Source organism: Artemia sp. Qi Xiang Cuo, chromosome 4 (genome assembly GCF_049724085.1).
Source record: "Artemia sp. Qi Xiang Cuo chromosome 4, ASM4972408v1, whole genome shotgun sequence".
Classification (NCBI taxonomy): domain Eukaryota; kingdom Metazoa; phylum Arthropoda; class Branchiopoda; order Anostraca; family Artemiidae; genus Artemia; species Artemia sp. Qi Xiang Cuo.
The window spans coordinates 37364350-37390080 of record NC_142797.1 but is presented as its reverse complement, the minus strand read 5'-3'; the positions used below and the strand labels follow the sequence as shown (position 1 = coordinate 37390080).

Sequence of the window (25731 nt, the reverse complement as noted above, 5' to 3'; positions counted from 1 at the left end):
AGGAAAGGGTTTCCTACAAATTTGAAATGTGAAAGCACAGAGATGCCAAAAACAAAGAGAACACGCTGAGATTACTTTTAGGGGATTATTTGGGTGAAACGGTTTTAGACATTTTAGGGAACTATTTCGGCGAAACAGTTAGAGACATTTTAAAAGATGATTTTAGAAAAGGTTTTAGAAGAGGTTTTGAGTGTGGTCGTTATAGTAAACAAGTTCTATTTGAACAGTGTCGTGAGGTCCTCTACCCCAACCCCAAAGGGCCCCGATCGCCCAACCCCGATCCAAAGGGTTCCAATCCCCAAACCCCAAACCACAAAGAACCCCCCCGTCCCCCAAAGTTACCCCGGCGCCCACCCCGCCCCCCAGACCCCCAAAGGCCCACCCCGGGCCCCCAAAGAGTCCCCTCCATAATTTTTAATACTTTTTTAAGGCTTTATTATATCTTTTCAGAACAAGTTATTTTCTTAATGTCCATCCTAAACCCATTTTACAAGTTGAAATGGGCGAAACCGTTTTAGGCATTTTAGGGAATTATTTCGGTTGTGTTAAGTATAGTTGTGGGTGAAAAAGATAAGTACTTCAAGTTGGAAACTGGGTTTAGGAGGAGCATTAAGAAAGTAATGTTCTCTGAAATGGTCTTTTAATAGTATTTCTTTGTTTTGGGGTGTCAGAATAGCTTTAAAGTATATCGTTGATTGAAATTGATTTTCGCTTCAAATTGGAAAATTGGTTTAGGTGGAAAAGTTACAAAGTAAATTGCTCTTAAATGGTCTTTGAAAGGTTTTTCTTGGGGTTGAGATATCCAAAAAGCTGTAAATTACAGTTGAGAGTGAAAAAAATAAGTATATCAAGTTGGAAAATGGGTATACGATTGACATTAAGAAAGTTACTTGCTTTGAAATTTTCATTGAAAAGTATTTCTTGGTGTTGAGGTATCCAAAAGCTGTAAAGTATAGTTGTGGGTGTAAAAGATAAGTACTTCAAGTTGGAAAATGGGTTTAGGAGGGACAGTAAGAATGTAACTTGCTCTGAAATGGTCTTTGAAAAGTGTTTCTTGGTGTTGGGACACTCAAAAAGCTGTAAAGTATAGTTGTGGGTGAAAAAGATAAGTACTTCAAGTTGCAAAATGGGTCTAGGAGGAACATTAAGAAAGTAACTTGCTCTGAAATGGTCTTTGAAAAGTATTTCATGGTGTTGAGGTATCCAAAAAGCTGTAAAGTATAGTTGTGAGTGAAAAAGATAAGTACTTCAAGTTGGAAGAGGGTTGATATAAAAAAATACCATGTTAAAAAAATTCAAAAATTATTTTTAAAAAATGGGGGGGGGGATGGGGTTCCGGTGGTCTTTGGGGGCTCGATGTGCATTAGGGGGCCCGGGGGCGGGGGGGAGGGGGGTAGGGGACCTCACGACACTGTTCAAATGGAACTTGTGTATTATAACGACCACAGAGTTTCACCCTCAAATCCTCTTCTAAAACATCTTCTAAAATCATCTTTTAAAATGTCTCTAACTGTTTCGCCGAAATAATTCCCTAAAATGCCTAAAACGGTTTCGCCCATTTCAACTTGTAAAATGGGTTTAGGATGGACATTAGGAAAATAACTTGTTCTGAAAAGATATAATAAAGCCTTAAAAAAAGTATTAAAAAATATGGAGGGGACTCTGGGGGCCCGGGGAGGGCCTTTGGGGGTCTGGGGGGGCCGGGTGGGAGCCCGGGGAACCTTTGGGGACCGGGGGGTTCCTTCGGGATTGGGGTATGGGGATTGAAACCCTTTGGATCGGGGTAGAGTGATCGGGGCCCTTTGGGGTTGGGGTAGAGGACCTCACGACACTGTTCAAATAGAACTTGTTTACTATAACGACCACACTCAAAACCTCTTCTAAAACCTTTTCTAAAATCATCTTTTAAAATGTCTCTAACTGTTTCGCCGAAATAAATCCCTAAAATGTCTAAAACCGTTTCACCCAAATAATCCCCTAAAAGTAATCTCAGCGTGTTCTTTTTGTTTTTGGCATCTCTGTGCTTTCACATTTCAAATTTGTAGGAAACCCTTTCCTACGTTAATCTCTTCATCCCATGTTCCTAGCTAGACTATTAAGGTTTCGTTAGAATATCAATTTATCTCTCCGACTTAAAGCTCAGTGAAGCCGTATTTAAAAATAGAATTTCTATCTCTTTAGCCTCCCGCATAATTCCAAGATAACAAGTGATGTCATTTTTAATTCCTGACAGTAAAGATCAATGAAGCCCTATTTAAAAATAGAATATTAATTTTTCTCTCTGACCTAAAGAACGTTTATCCCTCAGACCTAAGAATAAAGAAAGCCATAATGTTTCTTAATTCCCCCTTCGTGAATCAATATATTCCCCTAGCGATTATGTAAATAAATTTTTCAGGTTAGGTTAGCCTAAAGATCAAAGAAGCCATGTTTGTTTCTTAATTCCCCTTCGTGGATCAATAATTCCCCCACCGATTATGTAAATCAATTTCTCAGGTTAGATTCGCCTAAAGACATACAACAGACATAAATTGCTGTTGACATCCATAAATGTGAGAAAGTTCCTGTTTTTTCATTCTCACTGAAAAAAACCATAAAACAGACATAAATTGCTGTTAACATCCATAAATGTGAGAAAGTTCCTGTTTTTTCATTCTCACTGAGAAAACCATAAAACAGACATAAATTACTGTTGACATCCATGGAAAACATCAAATGAATTGACCAACACACATAACCGTCCAAGAAAACATCCATAAAAGTGAGAAAATTCCTGTTTTCCCATTCTCACTGACAAAAACCATAAAACAGACATAAATTGCTGTTGACATCCATAAATGTGAGAAAGCTCCTGTTTTTTCATTCTCACTGACAATGAACCATAAAACAGACATAAATTGCTGTTGACATCCATAAATGTGAGAAAGTTCCTGTTTTTTCATTCTCACTGACAACGAACCATAAAACAGACATGAATTGATGTTGACATCCATCAAAGAGAGAAAGTTCATGTTTTTTCCTTCTCACTGACAAAAACCATAAAACAGACATAAATTGCTGTTGACATCCATGAAAAACATCAAATAAATTGACCAACACCCATAATCGTCCAAGAAAACATCCATCAAAATGAGAAAGTTCCTGTTTTTTCCATTCTCACTGACAAAAACCATAAAACAGACATAAATTACTGTTGACATCCATTAATTTGAGAAAATTCCTGTTTTTTCATTCTCACTGACAAAAACCATAAAACAGACATAAATTACTGTTGACATCCATGAAAAACATCAAATTAATTGACCAACACACATAACCATCAAATAAAACTTCTATAAATGTGAGAAAATTCATGTTTTTCCAAGTGAGAAAATTCCTGTTTTTTCATTCTCACTGAGAAAACCATAAACCACGTGGTCATGTTCGGAGTAGCACCTCCCTCTCTACTATAGTATTTGTTATTGGAAGTATACCGACACTTTTCGGGGGGGGGGGATTATGCTGGGGGATGTCTTCCATGGGTAGGGGAGTTTTCGGGGTTGAACCTTTCAGGGGGAACTTTACACGGAGCAAATTTCCTGGAGTTTCTATATGAAACTGTTTTTATTTGTCTTAATTTCTCTTTGGCGACTCAAATTTTCACGTGCAGATGTTCCGGCTGAAATTTTCAGCGGGATTGGAAATGTCTGAGTAATGTTTCCGTGAGAGGTGGGATTTCCGTGGGGAAAATTTTGTTTGGTGAAATTGTTCCCGGGAGAAATTTTCCGTGTGGGAATTTTCCGCGGGAGAAACTTTCTATTGGGGGAAGATTTCCCGGAAAAAAATTACGCGGAGGGGGATTTCTGGCAGGATTTGAAAACGGTCCGAAATTAAACAAAAAAAAAAAAAATCAAATGAAAGTAGGCTAAGCAGGATTTTCCAGGTGGAATTGTCTGCAAGAAATTTTCCGGATGAATTTTCAGCAAGGATTGAATTGTCAGGAAGGAGGGGAAATCTGCGCATGATGAACTGTCATGGATGAATTTGCCTGGGTGGAATTTTCCATGGAGGGGACGGATTTCTAGGATACAATTTCTACCTCCATCCTCCCCTCGTCTTTCCCTTAGAACTTATTCTGTATTTATCTGAAGGCTCAATGAGAGTTGGGATGTTTTGGCATTAAAATGTACCCTTTGAGGCATCTCTCTCCCTTCCTAACTACAAAACAACTAGAGAACCTCATTGTAGAGGTTTAAAACTCTTATATGCAAATGTTTGGAAAGGGAGGGAGATACCTCAAAGGGTGCATTTTAATGCCAAAACAACTCTCATTGAACCTTTAGATAAACACAAAATTAGTTCCAAGGGAGAGACGAGGGGCGGGTGGATGTATAAATTGATGTATAATCCCCATGGTCGTGTCCGGGACTATTCTTTGTTTTTCTGTCGGGGGGGGGGGTACAAAAAACATAAAAAAGTATCATAAAATTTAAATTGATTTTTAATCCCTCTTCATTTCTGGAAATATTTCTGGTCTACGCTGTTATTATGATAGTAAAGAGTAACACTAAACCCCAAAATGAGCAGAATTTATTTGATATAGGAGGGGACTGCCCCTTCCTCATCCCCACCTCTGCCTCATTGTCGTAGAAACTTCGAAGGATGCTCATTCGATCAGAAATATAGAATTCTAGTCCTTTTTTTAATAAGCCGAAAGTGATTGGAGACTAACCAGCCGCGGGGGAAGGCCTAGACCCTAAGATGGGCTCGCCAACGAGAAAGTAAGACAAATAAAACGAATTTTGTATATGAATTCTCGTGACTCCCCCCCCCCCATGTAAAATTTTTCCTGTAAAGTTCACCCCAAGAAACTTCCATACCAGTGGGAAGTTCGGCCCGTAGAAATTCCATCCCCAGAAAATCCCACCCTGAAATATGTCGGTATACTTCACATTAACAAGTACTATATGTAAAAATGGGCAAATTTTTAACTTGCGGCCCTTCCTCCGGGGGCTATGAGGGGTCATGTCATCCCCAAAGACATAGTTATCTTTCAACTATACTGAACAAAATGGTCATCTCAGAAATTTGATCAGACGACTTATAAGGACGTAGATGAGGGGCTAGTTGCCTTCTAATTTTTTTTAGTATTTAAAAAGGGACACTAGAACTTTTAATTTTCGTTCAAATGAGCCCTCTCCCGATCTTCTAAGACCATTGGTTCGATACGATCACCCCTGGAAAGAATAAACAAACAACGACAAATAAACACGCATCCGCGATCTTTCTTCTGGCAAAAATACAAAATTCTACATTTTTAAAGATTGGAGCTTTGGAAACTCTTCAGTATGGTTCTCTGATACGTTGAATCTGATGTTGCAATTTTCAATAAGATTGCTAGACTTTATGGGACCCCCCCCCTCCTTGTTCGAAAATCAGGCAAATTTTCTCAGGCTCGTAACTTTTTATGAGTAAAATTAAACTTAATGAATTTTACATCTATGGGATCAGCATAAAAAGTAAATTCTTTTGATGCATCTATTGTTATCAAAATTCTTTTTTTTTGGATTTTCAGTTACTATTGATCCGAGTCGCTCCTTACTTACAGTTCTTTACCACGAACTGTTTGAAAGGAAGTTCTGATTTTATGTATTTTTAAAAGGTAACCTAGAAGGAATGATATGAAAGAGAGGTTTAGACTAGCCATTTGCCCTCCCCATACAAGACACAAAAACTGCAAAGTCTTGTATTTTTTGAAAAATCCTAGCACTATTGATTGGAAGAATTTTTCATTCCATACCTGTGGAAGTACTTTTGCAGGCTCAATCCCCCCGTTCTTACCGAGGAAGTAGCCCGTTTGCCCTTTCTTGCGTATTATTTAAGGTTTAATTGTTATTAATGTTTTATTTAAAGGCGTAATGCCTTAAATTAGAGCTTTTCACCGATCCGAAGGTGACTTTTCCCGGTGGACATTTTGGCATAATTGTGCATAGAAAAAAGCTTGTATTGAAGTTTGAGGGCGGGGAGAAATTTATTGAGATTTGGGAGAGGAATTTTATGTTAGATTTGAAAAAGTGTATTGTTTTTGCTTGAAAACACTCATATTTACATGTATCTTAAAATTCAACAGGAATGTTCAATCAATCAATAAACTTAACAAAATACACTTCAATATAAACTCCCCCGTAAGGCTCTATGGCCAGGAAAAAAACAGGGGAGAAAGGAAAAAAACAGGGGAGTTCAGATTTATCTGCTTTTAAAAATCATTCAAGAAACATTTATTAGTTGAAGGAAAGGCCGCAGCTTAGTTTGACAGTGTCTCCTAAAAAACTGGCTTGCTCCCTCCCTTCTCCGGAACAAATTCCCAGAACTATCTGCTATAATCTGCTTGTATTTCCAGAGTGGGATTTAATAGTAAGAAAAGTTGTTCTGTAGTTGGGCCCGAATTAAAAATAATGGCTAAATCTCTGCATAATTACGAAAACATGCGTCGGCGCCCCCTCAATGATCGTGAATGGTCCTGTTTTAAAAAAGATAATGCTTCTAAATGTTTTAGGTTCGAAGATGGACAGGACTGGGCCATAGGATCTCATCTGTGTCACCAATTATACAGAATTATTAATCACTTATGTGATTCTGATTTCAATAATGTGCAGTAAATAAAACGCTAACCGACCCAAAAAATTGGATGTTTTCTTTGGAGCAGAAAATTCTATAAGTCGCCTACAGTAAATAAAATACTAATTCATAAAGCTCTCGATAGTCTTTCACCAGCCACGATATCGATAGCTTTTAGTGCACAATCATAATTATCTATAAAAAAAAAAGTAAAAATGCTCAAGCAAGCTTAGTTTTTAGTAAAGCGTTAATTTTTAGAATTCGGTCGATATTTCAGAATATCACGAGTCAGTTTTTTTTTAGCTAGTTTTATAGATATATCTTGCGTAACCTGCGAAACCAGAAATTTTGTTCGTTTTTAAGTTTTGGCTTCGCTCTTTATTTTCGTAATCAAAACTTTATTTTTTAAAATTAGTAAAATTATTTATTTTTGCTTGTTTTATGTTTGTTAATATACAAAATATACCTTGCAAGAAGATCTTTGTCTAATTAAGGCGATGAAAGTAAAGGAGTCAACTTGTTCTTTTTTTGAATAGTGTATTAAGTATAGGTTGTATTTCCTATATCCGTTAAAATTCTTCACGATATATGTGAATCTTTGTTACATAGAAAAATTACAAAAAGGGTAGACTTATGTTGTCAACGGTGTCTTTGAGAAGGTCCAGATAAGAAATTAAATAATTTCCATAAAAATGATAACAAAAAATGATATTTTTCATTAAGCTTTTTTTAAACGTGTTTTTAGTTATTACTTATTAAGAAGGCTGGGAGGGGGAAGGGTATGCAAGAGGGGGGATTTTCAACGTCCACTAAAGAGTTTACGACCATGAAGATTATAATGTGGTACCCTTGTTATGTTTTCCAGCCTTTTCATTCGAGGAATGGCAGTCATTTTGGTGAGTTTTTGTGCCATTTTTTGGTAAATTTTAAGCAGTTTAACATAAAAAAAGAATATCACAATCAAAAGACGAAAAATCACAACGAAATTTTTCTTTGAAAATGTATTGTTCTTATAAACACCCTTTAGACCCCTCAAGTCAGAATTTTAAATTTAGCCTAATTGATCCTTCAGCTAGCCCCGTCCAATATTCCTTCAAGTTTCAGCTGGGTTCTTTGTGCTGTTAATCTGTAGCCTACCCTTAGCTATTCCTAATATATTAAAGATAAACTCGCTTGGCAGCCTGTCTTTGATTTAGATCAATATCTACTTCAGAATTTACTGAAGATTTTCCCTTAATACCTTTAATCTTTTCGAAATTCCCAGATAAAACTTGCACATTGATCAATAATAAAACCTCTATGTAAGCAATGTGCAACAAGCATAATTTAAAGAAATTGCCCCAGGGGCTGTGGGGGTGATTTTGCCCCTGTAGGTATGTTTGTTGAACCTTTTGACTGTTTTGAGTAAAGTGCGTATCTCAAAATTTTGGTCGGATGTATTTAGGGTTAGAGTGGTTAGCGATGGAGTTCTTCTGGCAATGAGTTAACCGAACTCATTATGGGTTTGGTTGACTACTCTCCGAATTCATTCTACTCATCAATGCGTCAAACAGAGGCGGACAATGGTGAGACTGTTTTAGTTTATGGAAAGAGTTACATATGCCAGGTTGTAAATTCCTATTCAATGTAGAAATAAAAAGAAATTGCTTGTAGATTTAACCAAGGAACAAAAACTTTTAATTTTTCTGCAGTAACATTCCAAATTCTGCATCAATCTTATACTTTTTTCTACATCTCTATGATGCTTGGGTCTAGTGCGCCCCTCCATCCTCCTTCTCTTTGGGCCTTTTTTATATCACTTTCTATTCTGACCTACAGAGTGGTTGTGATAATAACCGCAATAAATTATGACTCCTGAAATGTGTAGAGACATTTTTATTTTATTTTTAACTAGAAAAATAATTACCAAGTTTTGTTTTAGGGAGAAGGCACCTTATCGCATAAGTGATGCTGACAAGGAAAATCTGAATCCAAAAGCCGTATCTGGCAAATATTTGACAAGTATCAGTCCTGGAATTACACTGAAAAGTTTAGAAAATACAAAAGCCATGGTAAGAATTTTATTTTACAGTTAGTCCAACATTTGACAGGCATCACGACCTGAGAACGAAATTATCCTGTTCCATAAGAAACCAAAATTTTGGAGATCCTCTACCACATAGCATAATAATACTAATAATTATTCTATTTTTTCCCGCTCAGACAAGAAAAAAGGATGGAGTAATACAAAAAAAGAAAAGAAAAAACAAAAACATTTCAGCGCCAAACAATAAAATTAAATAAAATTTTTTTCATTCACACTCATAGATCAAATGAAGAAGCAGGAACTCGAACAATGTTTCAAACGCCTTTTTTCTGCGCTTTTGTAACATATTTTTATAGCTATTTGTAACATATAGACCGGAGTCTGGTCTATGAGTTTGTGTGAACCAGTCCCATAGCAGTGACACATAAAGCAAGTGATGAAGAGCAACCGCTGCATAAAGCTTTGCAAGGATGTGCCTGTTCAAGCTAAATTTCAGAGAGACAAGCTTGCCGTAACTTGAGAGAATGTTCTTGGCAATTTCCTCAATTATTAGTGAACGAGAATGTCTGATATCATAACCGTGCGTTATTCCCAGATTCTTCATGGATTTTCCGGGAATATTTCTGTTCGTTCAACCGTTACTTGCGTAAGATTACTGTTTTGCTGATTGCTTGCTGAGGGACAAAGTTCCAAGAACTCCGTCTTTAGTGTATCAGGCGGTCAATATCCTCCTGTAGAGAAGAAAGGCTATAGCTTAACATCAGCAGGTCGTCAGCATACGAAAGCAAGCTAAGGTCGCATAGATTGATTCTGAATCCTCCAGCAATTTTTTTTTTAATTCAGGATGTCAGGGTATTAAACAGGATAGGGCCTAATACATATCCTTGCCGAAGATGGCAATAATGTTAGAACATAAAATTGAATATTCAAGTGAACTTATTGAAAACTAAGTGGATCTTTTTGTTTTTTGTAAGTCAACTCTCCTGGTAAGAATAATGTTAGATGTACTTGTTCTATTTAGGCTACTTTTGCTCTTATTTTAAACATATACTTTTATCGTATTTTGTTTTTAGGTCATTTCCGAATCAATGCTTTAGGGATGTCTTATAAATTTCCAGTGTGTCTTCTAATATAATGTAGTGTTACCAGATGAGGTGTATTTACGTCATGTGGTCTCTTTTTTTCATTTAGTTCTTCAAATAAGCGCTTTTTACATGGCAAAGTGTTTTGAAGATTACATATTTGGCGCATTTGCCTTTCACAGCTCGGGTATCCGGTAACACTGACTTAATGCAGTCAGGAGTATTTGGCGTTCTATTTGAATTTTGGGAATGAAATGGTTTGTTTTTTAATGAGTGCTGTCTTAAAAGTGTGAATGTACTTTAGGTTTTGAAGTTTTTCCCATTGAAGCTTCCTTTAAGGGTTTGTAATTTGTATCAGCTAGTGGTGAATCTTGGCTCTGATTGAATCCCTGCATGTCTAATGCGCTTATTTCTTTTCTTATTCCTTGTTGTTGTTTGGGGTTTGACGCGTTCGACCACTAGGTCATATGCGTTCGTATCACTCAATTGTTCTGTGCCTTCTGTAATCACTAGCTTGCTTGGGCGTCGCTTTGGTCAATATTCACTGAACCTGATCATGTATCACTTATCTTGCTATTGGTAGGGGGTAATTCACCTGCAGCAACTGCCTGCAGTGAAAAACAGGAATCAAAATAATGCAACTCTGCTCAAACTCTAAAATAAAAAATTATGGGAAAGGCATCAAGGCCAGCAAGATTAAAATAATATAGAACATTTACCATTTATCTTGCTTATTTTAGGGGTTAATCCCCATCAGCACCTGCCATCAATTATGAACAGGAACCATAAAACAGGAAAATACAAATTTTATGCAAATCAATTATAATAAATAGTACATTTAGCCTGTAACCTGTCACCTAGATCAAATTATAATCAAATAAGGCAACTCTAAAAAAGGAAACACAGAGGAAAAAAAAGCTTAGGGAACCAAACCAGTAGTCTTAACCAAGTTACTTAATGAGTTTGTGCTTAGTCAACCATGCCAAACCCAAGGGAAAACAATGGAGAGATAACTAGTCAATTGTCTGAGAAGGAGCCAACCTAGGTTGGCCCTAGGTTGTATTGTAGCACCTTCTGGGCTAGGTACAGACTCCTTTCCTTTACGTTTCCTTTCTGCTTTGCCAGGGCTGTTATTACCTGCTGACATTGTTCATAGGGATGAAACTTCTCTACTTAGGTTTTCAACTGTCTTCTTTAGGCTACTTATTACGTTATTAAGTGACTTATTTAGGCTATTTAGGTCGAGGCTGCTGGTATCTGTTGACATTGTAGGAAGGAATGAACCTTCTCTATTTAGGTTTTCCACTGAATTATTTAGACTACAGACTGCATTTTGAAAAGATCTTGGTGCTAACTTAGAAAGCAGTTCACAAATAGATGTAATAACCTGAGTTAGATCAGAGATCTGCTTTGCAACACCTTCAACCATGGCCATGTGCCTCATGTTGAGTTCCTCAGCTGGAGGTTGGTTAGGCGTCAGTGGAGGGAAAGAGTGTGTGTACTATGGGGATGTGTTCTGTATGTTTAGGAAGTCCTTTCTTCAAGACCTCAGTAACAGTCCTCATGGGGACATTATTGGTGAAAGAGTAACTTACAATTGCTTTCTTCTCTATGAATACTGGGCACTCCTTGGCATTAGCAGCATGGTTACCATTGCAGTTAGGGTACTTGAGTACCTGATCTTCTTTACTGTTTTAGATTGGGGGCATTTATCAAGGGTGTGTTGTCGACTACAAAGTAGACATCTTCTGCCTCTGTGGCAATTTAAGGCCATGTGGCAAAAACCTTGGCAATTGAAACACTGAATTGCCCGGGGATAAACTGCTTAACTGTATACCTTGCACCCCAAACAGATTTTCAGAGGGAACTTAACATCCCGATTAAAGGTGCAAACCAAAGGGATAATTGATGGGCTTGGATTTTTAAAGGCCAATGTCACTTGTTGTTTTTTGTCATCAAATTGGGCCTTCTTGACAAAATCATCCAGATGGATGACATCCTCGGATGGGATAAATACAATACCTTTTCTGTTTCTGATTAAAGCAGGGTTAGAGCTAGGACCAAGCACAAACTTTACCTTACCTCCATTTACTGCTATATCTGAAATAGAAAGTATAGCAGCAGCTACTGACTGGTTCACAGCTATTATGATAATGGAGCCATCTGGTCCAAGTCTTTCTAACATTGAACGATAATGGCCCCTGCACTCATGATTTTGGAGATGTTGAAACAGTTTTTTGTCAATAACTGTTCTACAGCCCGATGTCAACAGCCTTTTCTTATTCCTTTTTCATAGCTTAGGCCTACTCTTGACTCTACTATGGAGACCAACCCACGTTTTTTTCTATACAGTCTTTTTTTTACACAAAATTTGTGGGTTAGAGACTGTTGTTTGCAGACTTACCAAGACACAAAACTTATAATTCAGAGGAGGGGTATTTCCTCTTTAGGGTGGGTGGAGTCATTCCTCTTCATGGGAGTGATGAGTATTTTGGTAATTAGTAATACTTTGACTTAATACTGAAATAAGTTTTTGCCAAAGGCCTATTTAAAAGCTGTTGAGCTAGATGAAGGGTGTTTTTTAAATTGGAACTAACCTAGCCTAGAGTCTGAATTAGAGCACTGAGAAATTTTCAAGTTCTTGTCTTCCTTCTCCTAGGTCTAACTTTTCAAAGACAAGAACTTTTCAAGTTCTTGTCTTTCAACTCCTAGGCCTAAGTACAATTTTGTATTTGATTAATATTGTAATCTAACCTATAGGAATAAAACCTTTATAAGATGATTTTCAGCCTAAGTAAGTCTCCATTTCTGCCTGTAAGATATTTGATCAAAATTACTCCAAATTCTATTTCAATGGGTTATAATTAAGCTCAGATTCTGGCAACTGCCTTGCCAAGACTGCCATCCATGTGGTAGGCCTATTGTCTCTGAGAAGTTTTTTTTGTATAGTCTAGAATTAGGGCTATTGGGAAGGAAACATGGTAAGAATACATTTCTTGCATTATAATATGCAAAAAAGTGTAGTTAACTCATTCTTAATGTGATTTACCCCCCCCCCCTCCCCCCAATGCCAGGGGTAAATCTCCAGTATTTTTATTGGGGGGACACGAGGGGTCCATATCTGGATAGTCAAAAGGCATGGGATATATAATATTTTTTTCTCCACATTATTAGGGGGGGGGGGCAACTGCCACCCCAAAATGATGCCCCTGCCTAATGCTTAAATATAGAGCTCAAATTATGTATTTTTAAACATATTTCCCTGTTTCTTGATTTCATCAGTGTAGATTAAATTTATAGGTACATTGGTTGAAACAAGAGTGACAAATAGTAAAATGCACAGGGAAAATTGAATTTGTGCTATATATTTGCACATTAATACAGGTCAGGGTACATTTGTAGCAGAACTGCCTTCAAAATGTACTAGCCATAATTTTTCTTTATATTATGAAGCAAGAATTGTTTCTTAACATGTTTTCTTCTCAATAGCCCCAATTCTAGGCTTATACTTTTTCTTTTTTTTAATGCAATCTTTATTCTTTTTTTTTTTCAAACACAGATCCAAATATAATTTATAAAAGTCTCGTATGTACCAACTTCTAGACTAAACACTATATGCTAATAACAAAATAGTCATTGCATTCAATTTAGATTCAACAATGTTTCCAAACATAATGGTTGGTATTGCAACAATTGCTTAATCACAATTGAAACAGTAATACAGCTTATTGTGTGAAATACAGTCAATCACAGAGTATTTCAAGACCAATATTCTAATCCTAGTTCACAGTCTTATCTTCCTATTCATCCAAACTTTTTCAATTGTGAAGAAAAAACCTTTGGAATTGGCTATTCTACTTTTAACATCTCACTGCATCCACTACCTTTACTAATAATGCTACCCAGGTAAGTGAAACTATCCTCTTGATTAATCTTCTCATTACACAACATCACCTCTTTTTCTTCATTTATTCCCAAATTCATTCATTCTCCTTCATTTATCCTTCATTTATGAAAGCAACTTATGTCATAAAATTAATTTCTTATTCTTCTTATTTTATTTTTATTATTATCATTATTGTTATTATTATTATTATTATTATTATTATTTATTTTTCTTATTATTATTATTTTATTATTTTCTTATTTAATTTCTTATTTTTCTTATTCTTGTTCTCCTTCATTTATCTAAGCAATTTATGTCATAAAATTAATTTTCAAGCCTTCTTACACCCTGAGCTCTCAAAATCTTTAAAAATCTATTTATTTTGCTAAGATTTTCATCTAGGATGCTTAGATCATACTCATAATCTAAGTCTTGGAGAATTTTATTTCCCCTACTTATTCTGTGTTCTCCCATTGCCTTTGCTTTTGTTGTGCTCCTAAGGACAAAGTCCCTCAAAATAACCCTTATAAGTGGGGATAAAATTAAACCGTACTTTACTCCTGATTCAAGACTAAACCAACTACTAAACTAATTTCTTACCTTAAACATAGTTGTTGTTCTTCTACATAGCACAGATCACTTTAATGTATTCACCTGGTTACCATACAAGGAAAGGACCTTTGCAGGTGCCCTTCTATCAGCTGATTCAGATGCTTGTTTATAATGTATAAAACTGAGGACTAAAGAGGTCTGTTGAATCAGGGGCTTAACATTTATTAAGCTAAGAGTGAAATTTTGGTTGATGCTTCATAAGTATGAAGGTAGCTAATAGCTTCATACTTATTTTAGTCTTGATTAGTCTTGAGATGTCCTTTGTATGTTTTATTGTTGATGTTGTGACAAATAAAAACATACTGCTCAAAACACAAATTGTTTTCAGTATAGTGCTTAGGCGTAGAGTACGGGGGGGGGGCAGGGGGCCAAGGCTCCCTCCGGGCGAAGCCCCCCCCCCAAGAAATTTCAAATTATGCCCTGTAATGTTCAGATTATTAGCACAAGCAGACTTCACAGTTATCTTCTCAGTCTTAAGACTGATTCTTTTAACTGATCATGCAAATCAGTTTCTTTTCCTCCCTGGCAAGCAGAAAAAGTACCTGTCAATTTTGATAGTTACAGCCATAATTAGGCTTCAAATTTAATCTTGATTTGGAATGAGTCCCCTTTTCCTGGAAAGTGAACAAAAGTGAAAATGAAGGTTAGGATCTGCTGGCGAAATTATCAGTGCTCAGTGATCATTTTGAACTTGAACGGACTGTAGTGAAAGAAACAGAGGTGAAAACTTTAACGATGAAAAGATTAGAAAACTATTTTTTGCTAAGAACTCTAAAGACAGAACCGAGTTTACAGATGGGAACTCACATGTTGGTACTGAAATAGGACAGATAAACGAACAACCGAGTACTTGTAGTTTAGTGGTAATGTTTAAGCTAGTGATATAAATGAGAAAGCAGATGACCATGGTAGCCTTAGTAGTAGCAATGTATCTAGTGTAGCTCATACAGTCAGTGTCAGCAATGTCGGTAATAATAGTACTACAAAGAGCAGAACACTTCAAGCTAGTTGGACTGAAAAGTACCAATGGTTACAACTCGACACGACTAAGAACGGTGCTGTGTGTACAGTCTGCACAGAAGCAGTGAATATGAAAATGTCCCTTCCGAAGACTTCTCGTCATAAAGACTCCTTTGAAACATTTGTAAGGAAAGGGTTCAGCAACTGGAAAAAGGCACTCGATCGCTTTAAGTCGCATGAAGCTTCGGGATTTGACAAAGCAGCTATTGCAACCACAGACTCTTTGCACCGCGGTAATGACGTGAGTCAACAGCTAAGTGCACAACACAAGCAAGAATCGCATGACTCTCGCAAAGCTCTGAAGCTCATATTCTCGTCTTTGAAGTACCTTGCCTCACAAGGAATACCTATAAGAGGTAAGCAAGAACAGTCTTCGAACCTCCAATGCCTTCTTGAACTAAGGGCAAATGATGTTCAAGTTTTAGAAAAGTGGCTTGTCAGACCAGAAAAGTACAAGTGGTTGTCACCTGACATTCAAAATGAAATATTTGAGGATATGTCCCATGCTACGCTTAGACTCCTCATAGATCAAGTGAAAAGGTACAAGAATTTTGGAATGATGCTTGACGAAACTGCTGATGTTTAGCCCTTTGAATTTCCAATCAAATGAGCCCTTTTACAAGTTTCTACGACAAAGATTTTAATAAAAACCTTATATGCCCCCAGGGCATAATTTATAAACCTTGCCCTGAAAACTATGGGGGGAGTGTCCTGCTCAAAGGTATAATTTACTGAACTTCGAACTGCGTGGAACAAAATGGCTATCTCAAAATCTTTATTGGATGCGTTTGGGGAAATGGTGGACGTGGAAGGAGTGTTAGTTGCTGTCCAATCACATTCAACTATTAAAAAGGGCACTAGCCATTTCAATTTCCAATCAAATGAGCCCTTTTTGAAGTTTCTACGACAACGCCTTATATTATAATCTTATATGCCCCCTGGGCATAATTTACACCACGGCCCTGCGGGCTTTGGGGGGGGGGGGTCATTCTTAAAGACCTAATTTCCAGAACTTAAAACTACGTTGAGTAAAATAGCTATCTCAAAGTTTTGATTAGATGTGTTCGGGGAAAAGGTGGGCATGAGAGGCAGGTTAGTTGCCCTCCAATCACTTTTGACTACTAAAAAGGGCACTAGCCCTTTCAATTTCCAATCGAATGAGCCTTTTTTGAAGTTTCTATGACAACGCCTTCTATAAAAAACCTTATATGCCCCCAGGACATAACTTATAACCCTTTCCCTAAGGGCTGTGGGGGACTGTCCTCCTCAAAAACATAATTTCTAACTGGAAATCAGCTACGCTGAACAAAATGGTTATCTCAAAATTTTGATTGTATGTTTTTTGGGGAAAAGGTGGGCGTGAAAGGGTGTTAGTTGCATTCAAATCACTTTCGACTATTAAAAAGGGCACAAGCCACTCCAATTTCCAATTTAAAGAGCCCTTTTCGAAGTTTCTACGACAAATTTCTCGATACGAAGTGGACTACTCTAAAGGAAAAAATGATTAAATAATGCATTGTGCCATCATCGTTCTTGTATGCCCCCAGGGCATAACTTAAAACCCTTGCCCTGAGGGTGGGGGGGGTGTCCTCCTCTTTATTTAGTCCCCGTTTCTTGTCTCGTTCTCGAGTGTCCCCGTTCTTTACTTAGGTAGTGCGATTGCGCTGCCTATGATTTATACAACAACTTTCTATATGAACCTTATATGCCCCCAGGGCAAAACTTACAACCCTTGCACTGAGGGCTCTGAGGGGGTTATCATCCATTAGACTTAATTTCCAGAACGTTCAACTATGTTGAACAAAATGGATATCTCAAAATTTTGATTTGATGTGTTTTGGAAAATGGTGGGCGTGAGAGGCGCGTTAGTCGCTATCCATTCACTTTCAACTATTAAAAAAGGCACTAGCCCTTTCAATTCCCAATTGAATGAGCCCTTTTGAAGTTTCTACGACAACGCTTTCTATAAACACTTTATATGCCCCCAGGGCATAACTTCCAACCCTTGCCCTGAGGACCATGGGGGGGGGGGTGTCATCCTTAAAGACCTAATTTCGAAAACTTTCAACTACGTTGAATAAAATGGTTATCTAAAAATTTTGACTGGATGTGTTTGGAGAAAAGGTGGGCGTGAGAGGGGGGTTAGTTGCCCTCCAATCACTTTCGACTATTAAAAAGGGCACTAGCCCTTTAAATTTCAAATCGAATGAGCCCTTTTCAAGTTTTTACGACAAAGATTTCAATAGAAACCTTATATGCCCCCAGGGCATAAGTTATAACTTGCCCTCAGGGTTGTGGGGGAGTGTCCTCCTCAAAAAAATATTTTCTATTTGGAAATCAACTACGCTGAACAAAATGACTATCTCAAAATTTGTATTGGATGTGTTTGGGGGAATGCTGGTCGTGGGGGGGGGTGTTGGCTAGTTGCCCTCTAATCACTTCGAATTTCCAATCGAATGAGCTTTTTTGAAGTTTCTAGAACAACGCCTTCTATAAAAACCTTATATGCCCCCAGGGTAAAACTTAAAACCCTTGCCCTGAGGGTTGTGGGGGAGTGTCCTCCTCAAAAACATATTTTCTATCTGGAAATCAACTACGCTGAACAAAATGGCTATCTAAAAATTTTAATTGGATGTGTTTGGGGTAATGATGGGAGGGGGGGGGGGGGCTAGTTGCCCTCCAATCACTTTCAACTATTAAAAAGGGCACTAGCCCTTTGAATTTCCAATCGAATGAACCTATTTTAAAGTTTTTACGACAACGCGTTCTATAAAAACCTTATATGCCCACAGGGCATAACTTACAACCCTTGCCCTGAGGGCTGTGGGGGAGTGTCCTCCTCAAAAACATAATTTCTGTGCGGAAATCAACTACGCTTAACAAAATGGCTATCTCAAAATTTTGATAGGATGTTTTTGGGGGAATGATGGGCGGGGGGGGGGATAGTTGCCCTCCAATCACTTTCGATTATTAAAAAGGGCACTAGAACTCGATTTCCAATCGAATGAGCCCCTTTTGAAGTTTCTACAACAACCCCTTCCATATGAAGGGCCCTGCTCTAAAGGAAAAAAAAACATAATAAATGATACATTGTGCCAACATCGTTCTTATATGCCCTCGGGGCATAACTTAAAACCCTCGACACGAGGGTTGTGGGGGAGTGTCCTCCTCAAAAACAAATTTTCAATCTGGAAATCAACTACGCTGAACAAAATGGCTATCTCAAAATTTTGATTGGATGTGTTTGGGGGAATGATGGGCGGGGGGGGGGTAGTTGCCCTCCACTCACTTTTGACTATTATAAAGGGCACTAGCCATTCCAATTTACAATCGAATGAGCCCTTTTCGAAGTTTCTACGACAACTGCTTCGATACGAAGTGCTGGGTATGGAGGAAAAAAAAACATTGTGCCCACATCGTTCTTTACTTAGGCAGCGCTGTCGCGCTGCCTTTGCTTGTTATGATTGTCGATATTTCATTTCTAGAACGTGTTACTCCAATGCAATTCACGCCACAGAGTATTTAAAACACTTCTTGAACGAGCCTACTCCTTTTTTCCACTGGTTTTATAAAAAATGGTGATTTGATGATACCCTTTGACAATCGTCATCATTATTTATGCATTTTTCTAACGCTTGAATACCCCAATGGACATATTTTCTATTGCCATTATTTTCCGACAATTCCCAACCGGTGCCACACTAGATTAGTGATCCCCTAGAACTCTCTGACACCCCATCCTCATATACAAGAAATTTTCAGATATTTTCATGTTTAAAATCACACATTAAATCCATTGGTTCATGTTGTTAAATCCCAGCCTTCCGTAATACACCATCTAAAAGCCCATCCTGTCGCACACTATTAGTTGCCCCCCCTGGCACACTCTGACACCCCATCCTTATACCTAAGATATTTTCAGACATTTTCAGCTAAAAATCGCACATTAAATCCATTGTTTCATGTTTTCGTAACCCAGCCCTCCGTTGTACACCATCTCAATTCCCATCCTGTGCCACACTATTACTAGGCCCCCCTGGCACACTCTAACATCCCATCCTCATACCTAAGATATTTTATTCCAGCGAAAAATTATATTCCAGCATATTCCAGGTATTTTATTCCAGCTATTATTCAAGCTAAAAATCATTCATTAAATCTATTGTTTCATGTTTTCGTAACCCAACCCTCTGTAATACACCATGTCAATTCCCAACCTGTGCCATACTATTACTGAGCCACACTTTTTTCAGATATCTTTTGGTAAAAGTTTTACTGCAACCCATTCATTCGAGTTTTCGCAAGCAATTCACGCCACAGTACCACACTATAACTACTTTCTAGCCCCCCTACGACACCTGTCATTTTCATTGTAAGCGTCTTTTAACGTTTGAAACACACACAAAGCAGCAATTTTTCCGTCAAAGAAAAAAATTTCAATTAGAAGTAACATTTTTTGTTTATGATAACAAGTTTTCTGTCAGAAGTAGCAAGTTTTTCTTAACACTAACAAATTTTCTCGTCAAAGTTACAGCATTTTCCTTAATACTAAAGAACTTTTTATAATAGCACCAAGTTTTCCATTTATCATAGACAAAAAAATGTCACTTCTAAGAGAAATTTGTTATCTTTGATGGAAAACTTGCTGTTATTAGAACAAAATTTCTTACTAATAAGAAATAAGTTCTTCTTCCAAGAAATATTTGATGGTATTGAGTGAAAAAATCATTAGTATTACGGAAAAAGTTGTTACTTCGAAGAGAAAATTTGTTAGATCTAAGAAGTACCTGATATTTTTGACAGAAAACTTGATTCATAAACAATAAATTGTTACTCTAAGAAAAAATTGTTATCTTTGATGGAAAACTTGCTAGTTCTAACAGAAAACTTGTTGTCATAAACGAAAAAATTGTTACTTGTAAGAAACATCTGTTATCTTTGATGGAAAACATGCTAGTTCTAACAGAAAACTGGTTATCAGTGACGAAAAAATTGTTACTTCTAAGAGAAATTTGTTAATTATTGGCAGTTCACAATTTAAAAAAAAATCATCCGGAAACTCTTTTCCTCGGTTTCTATCGTATAAAATACTTTTTTTATATTTATTTTTCATCCCTGTTGATTGGGGTGTATAGTCATAAAAAATAAGGTCTGACCTAAACAGATATTAAATTCCTACTCAAATGCATGGGACTGAAAAATTAAAATTCAGCAATTTAAGTGTTCAGGCTGAAGTGAAATAATCTATGATTTTCTTTTTTTATAGACAATTTACAGTTTTGCTATATTAAGGTATACATTCACTCTGAAACAAGTGATTTTACGACTAACCTGCAGCTGTAAATCAAAGAGTTCGTGGGTAGCGAACTGTAAGTAAAGAGTGATACGGCTCAATAGTAACCGAAACTCTAAAAAACAGAAGTCTTGATAACAAAAGATGTATGAAAAGAATCGAAATTTGATGTTTATTCAAAATATATAAAATTCATCAAGTTTAATGTTACCCATCAAAAGTTAAGAGCCAGAGAAAATTTGCCCAATTTTTGAAAAAAAACTGCAACACCCCTAAAACATGAAGTTATCTCAATGAAAGTCACACCGTCTGATTCAAAATATCTGAGAACCCTACTGCAGAGGTTTCAAGCTCCTATATACAAAAGTGTGGAATTTAGCAATTTTTTTGCCAGAAGAAAGATCACGGGTACGTCTTATTTAAAAAAAAATTTTCCCATGAGGGATGGTACCGAACCAGTGATCCTAGAAGATCGAGGCTCATTTGATTGGAAATCAAAAGTTTTAGTGCGCTTTTTCAGTGACCAAAAATATTAGAGGGTTGCTAGTCCCCCTTTTCCCCAAAGTGGTCTGATCAAAATTTTGGGATAGTTATTTTGTTCAGCATAGTCGAAAGATCTAATAACTATGTCTTTGAGAATGAATTTACCCTCCACAGTCCCCAGGGGAATGGCTGCAAGCTATGAACTTTGCTCATTCTTTACATATGGTATTGGTTATTGGGAAATATACAGACACTTTTTGGGTGGGGGGTTCTGGAGGGGGGCTGCTTTGGAGGAACTTTTCGGGGGGGGGGGTATTTTTGGCTGTTCTCTTTTTCGCTTTACATGGGAGAAACAATACGACTTAGGGCATTACTGTACCACAAGTTTAATTAATATTAAACGATTTTGGTCTTGACCTTCGAAATTCAGACTTAAGTAGCGTAAATGTAGTTACCTTTTGTAGATAGGAAAAATAACCAATTATCCAGCTTATTTCTGCTTAAGGAAAAAAACTATGTATCTATGTGTTGTAATTTATGCTTCAGCTTTTGGTCGACATTCCTGATTCTTCCGTGTTAAGAATTTTAACAAGTAAGTCTTGCTATTGGAATTTATAATTAGTTTATAATTTTTTTTTTTAGGCTGTCTTACCTTTTCGAAGATTGAAATTTGCTTGACATTAAAAAAAGAATATATTGTCATTTCAGCGATAATATTTTTTTTTAGAATCAAGTTTAGTGTTGATTTTGGCAATAAAAATACATTAATTGCTATATTCGTTATTGTTTACCCTTTTTTAAACTATACCTTTCATAATTTTAAAGCTGGGCTTAACTTGATTCCCTTGTGGGAAAGTTAATTTAAAACTTATATAAGTTAACCTTTCAGCTCAATCTTTCTCCCCAAGCTGTCCCCCATTTTGGATTTTTGTACGTTTTAAATACTACTCGACAAAACACTAATTATTGAGTTCAGATCTTTTTCGGGAATCTTTGGAAAATCATACCTGCAGATTGGGTAAATCACCCTGAAACTGATCCGAAGGAATCCCCTTGGAGATTTTCCTCCCAAAAATATTAGACTCGTCACAAAAATCGAGTGGTGCAACCTAAATGCAGGACAAACTGCCATTTGAATTATTTTGTACCTTTTAGTTCTGAATTCTTGCTGTTATCTAAAAATATAAATGTAATTTTCAAGCCCCCTTCCCTCTCCCTTCAGGGCAAACATATTGTGATCTTCCCCATATTGCGGTTGGACCATTTTGCGTGCGCTTACTCTGGTGGATTTAATGCTATTTGTACAAGCAATAAGTTTTTCGTTTTAAATCAAGTGCAAAAAATTTCAACTATGAGCTTTGCAAGAGGAAGGGGAGGGATGCTGCTGTATTTAGTCATAATTATATCGAACAGAGGGGGGATTGTCGGATCTCCACCTAGATAGTTATAAAGCAAGAGCATGCATCCTAGTTTTGTCTTTTAGGGTCCGTATCTAATGTAACCTTTGTGGGTGGAGGGGTCCTGCCATTTTGGTCGTCACGAGATATACCCGACAGATTGTCGTAAATCAACGAAATTAGTGGGAAGTAAGGACGAGTATACAGAGAGGGAGGTCATATCGTTACCGAGCTTGAATGGAAGCCCGCGCATATGAATAATCTTAAACTTTTTTTTCAGAATGGGAATTATGAAACGGGGATTAAAATTCTCTGAAGTTTGCAACCTTTCCAGGGATTTTTTTTTATTAAGACAGAAATCTTTTAAACAAGGAACAACATCGCTTGAAGCTCCAATCGTATGCTTCTTAAGAATCGTGTTCATATTCAATTTAAAAATTAGATGTTGTTTCTTCGATAACATGTAATCGAACCGGTATCTCATATAGGTTTTTTGGAAGTAATTCTAGAAAATTAGCTATTGAAATGCCAAATTTCGATTTTTTTTTCGTAGTTTTCTATTTTGATTGGATTTCCTAAAATTCCGGACCCAGAGGTAGATTGAAATAAATCGAGTTATTCTTATTACCCAGAGTCATCTAATGTGGTTAGTTTTTTCTCAGTTCAATTGGTTGAGAAAAAGCAGATATTCGTTACATGTTGATTAAAAATAAAAAAAAACAAACTAAGCTATCCTATTTGAAATTGTTTGTATTTATTTTGGAAAAAAATACACATTTTTTTTTTTTAGAAAGTTACACTTTCACAAAAATAATTTGTTATAAAAATGACATCATCTGAATTAAGCATGGGCAATGTTTCTGTTTTCTGCTATGTTTTTAAAGTACCTGTTTCTGGTCTGTTCTTACAAAAAAACAGAAAGAGAAAAGAAACAGATGACCTGTTTTCTATTTATATGTCCTGTCCTGTTTCTTTTTTTTTAATAACTATTTTGTCATGTTTCTGTTTTTTTTTTCCCAACTGTTTTTCTTCTGTTCTCGATTTTACTTTATTGATTCGAGAGTGAAATAAAAAGAAGTTTGGAACTTGCCAAATAGTGTTTTAAATCGTGATTTGAAATTTTGAAGAAGCGTGGTTACGCCCCATACAGTTTTGAAATTGGAGCGCTAATATAAAGTAGAAGTAAGTAAAATGATGGCAATCAGTGTGTCTAACATATCAAATGTGCTGCTAGATTGTTTAAGCTAGGCAAAATTAGGGCTTAGGAGTCAGATGAGAGTAGGTAGGTGTGTAAATGGGAGAACGGTAAAGGTTCAGTTTTGTTCTACTAAAACAATTTATTTTTGGTGTATATTATTCAGTCAATTGAGCAGCAAAGTTGCATAGATACTGTCTAGGTGAAGCAGGATTCAAACAAATCACTTATTACTGTATATTCTGGTTCTATTGGTACGGCCTCTGTATCCTACATTACATGGGAAGTAATCTGCACCTTTAACCGGGAAAACTTTAGTTTAACAGTTTTTATGGAATTTATTCTGCTAGATGACAGTGATTTGCTATGATTACCTTTCTAGCCTATACATGATAAATACCGATTATTAATTGCAAATTTTCTTAAATGTTTAGTCTGAGAGGAATGTAAATGTATTGAAGTCTTGTCCAGTAGAAATATATGTTGTTGCTGACACGTTTTATTGTATCAACATAACACCATATACTTTTTCAAGATGTCAAATATACTTTTTCAACCATCTCTAAATATAATCAATGGAGACCCTTTCAGGGAAAAGCCTAGAGTTGAAACAGTGGCCTAACTAGCTGCTTCTGGCCTAGCAGGCCAAAGTCTTATAAAATGCTGATACACTTTTCTCATTCTGTAGAATAACTTATCTTCCGTTGAACACGGTAATTTTTGCCATACAGCACAATAAATTAAAAAAAAAAATGCCACTAAACAGTATATTATTTCTTGTATCTGTCTCTTAAATACCTATTATAGACAAGCAAATTCCTGTAAAAATTAATATGATATGATATGATTTATCATAGGCAGCGCAATGGCGCTGCCTAAGTAAAGAACGATGTTGCAACAATGTATTATTTTTTTTTTTTCATACAAGGGCACTTCGTATCGAAGGATTTGTCTTAGAAACTTTGAAAAGGGCTCATTCAATTGGAAATTGGAGTGGCTAGTGCCCTTTTTAATAGTCGAAAGTGATTGGTGGGTAACTAGCCCCACCCACGCCCATCATTCCCTCAAACTCATCCAATCAAAATTTTGAGAATGCCATTTTGTTCAGCGTAGTTGATTTCCAGATACAAAATATGTTTTTGAGAAGGACACTCCCCCACAACCCTCAGGGCTAGGGTTTTAAGTTAAGCCCTAGGGGCATATAAGAACGATGTTGCACAATCTATTATTTATTATTTTCTCCGTTAGAGCAGGGCATTTTGTATCGAAGAAGTTGTCGTAGAAACTTCGAAAAGAGCTCATTCAATTGGAAATTGGAGTGGCTTGTGCCCTTTTTAATAGTCAAAAGTGATTAAAAGGCGACTAACACCCCTTCCACGCCCACTATTTCCCCAAAAACATCCAATGAAAATTTTGAGATAGTCATTTTCTTCAGCGTAGTTGATTTCCAGATAGAAGTTATGTTTTTAAGGAGGACAATCCCCCACAGTCGTCAGGGCAATGGTTATAACTTATGCCCTGGGGGCATATAAGGTTTTTATAGAAGGCGTTGTCTTAGAAACTTCAAAAAAGGCTCATTCGATTGGAAATTCAAAGGGCTAGTGCCCTTTTTAATAGTCGAAAGTGATTAAAGGGCAACTAAGCCCCCTCTCACGCCCACCTTTTCCCCAAACATATCCAATCAAAATTTTGAGATAGCCGTTTTATTCAACATAGATTTAAGTTATGGAAATTACGTATTTCAGGTTGACAACCCCCCTCCCCACATCCCTCCGGGCTGGGGTTGCAGATCGCATCCTGAGCCACTGCAAGGTGGTTATTAAAAATTCCGTTGTAGAAGCTTCAGAAAGGGCTCATTCAATTAGAAATTGAAATGTCCGATGTTCATTTCGATAGTCAAAAATGATTTGAGAGCAGCCAACCCCCCTGTCACGCCTACTATGTCCCCAGACACATCCAATCAAAATATTGAGATAGCCGTTTTATTCAACGTGGATTTAAGTTCTGGAAATTAGGTCTTTGAGGACGACAAACCCCCACAGCACTCAGGGTAAGGATTTTAAGTTAAACCATTGGGGCATATAAGGTTTTTATCGAATGAATTGTTGTAGAAACTTCAAAAAGGGCTCGTTCGATTGGA

The 25731-nt window shown here is 36.8% G+C and overlaps 1 protein-coding gene across 1 annotated transcript in view; it reads left to right on the top strand.

Moving 5' to 3' along the window:
* Positions 1 to 25731, top strand: part of LOC148953080 (uncharacterized) — a 192638-nt gene that overhangs the window by 36195 nt on the left and 130712 nt on the right. Inside the window, exon 2 of the mRNA XM_089087860.1 lies at positions 8519 to 8648. Within this exon, the coding sequence (XP_088943986.1) occupies positions 8519 to 8648 (130 nt within the window). The remainder of the gene's footprint in view (positions 1 to 8518; positions 8649 to 25731) is intronic.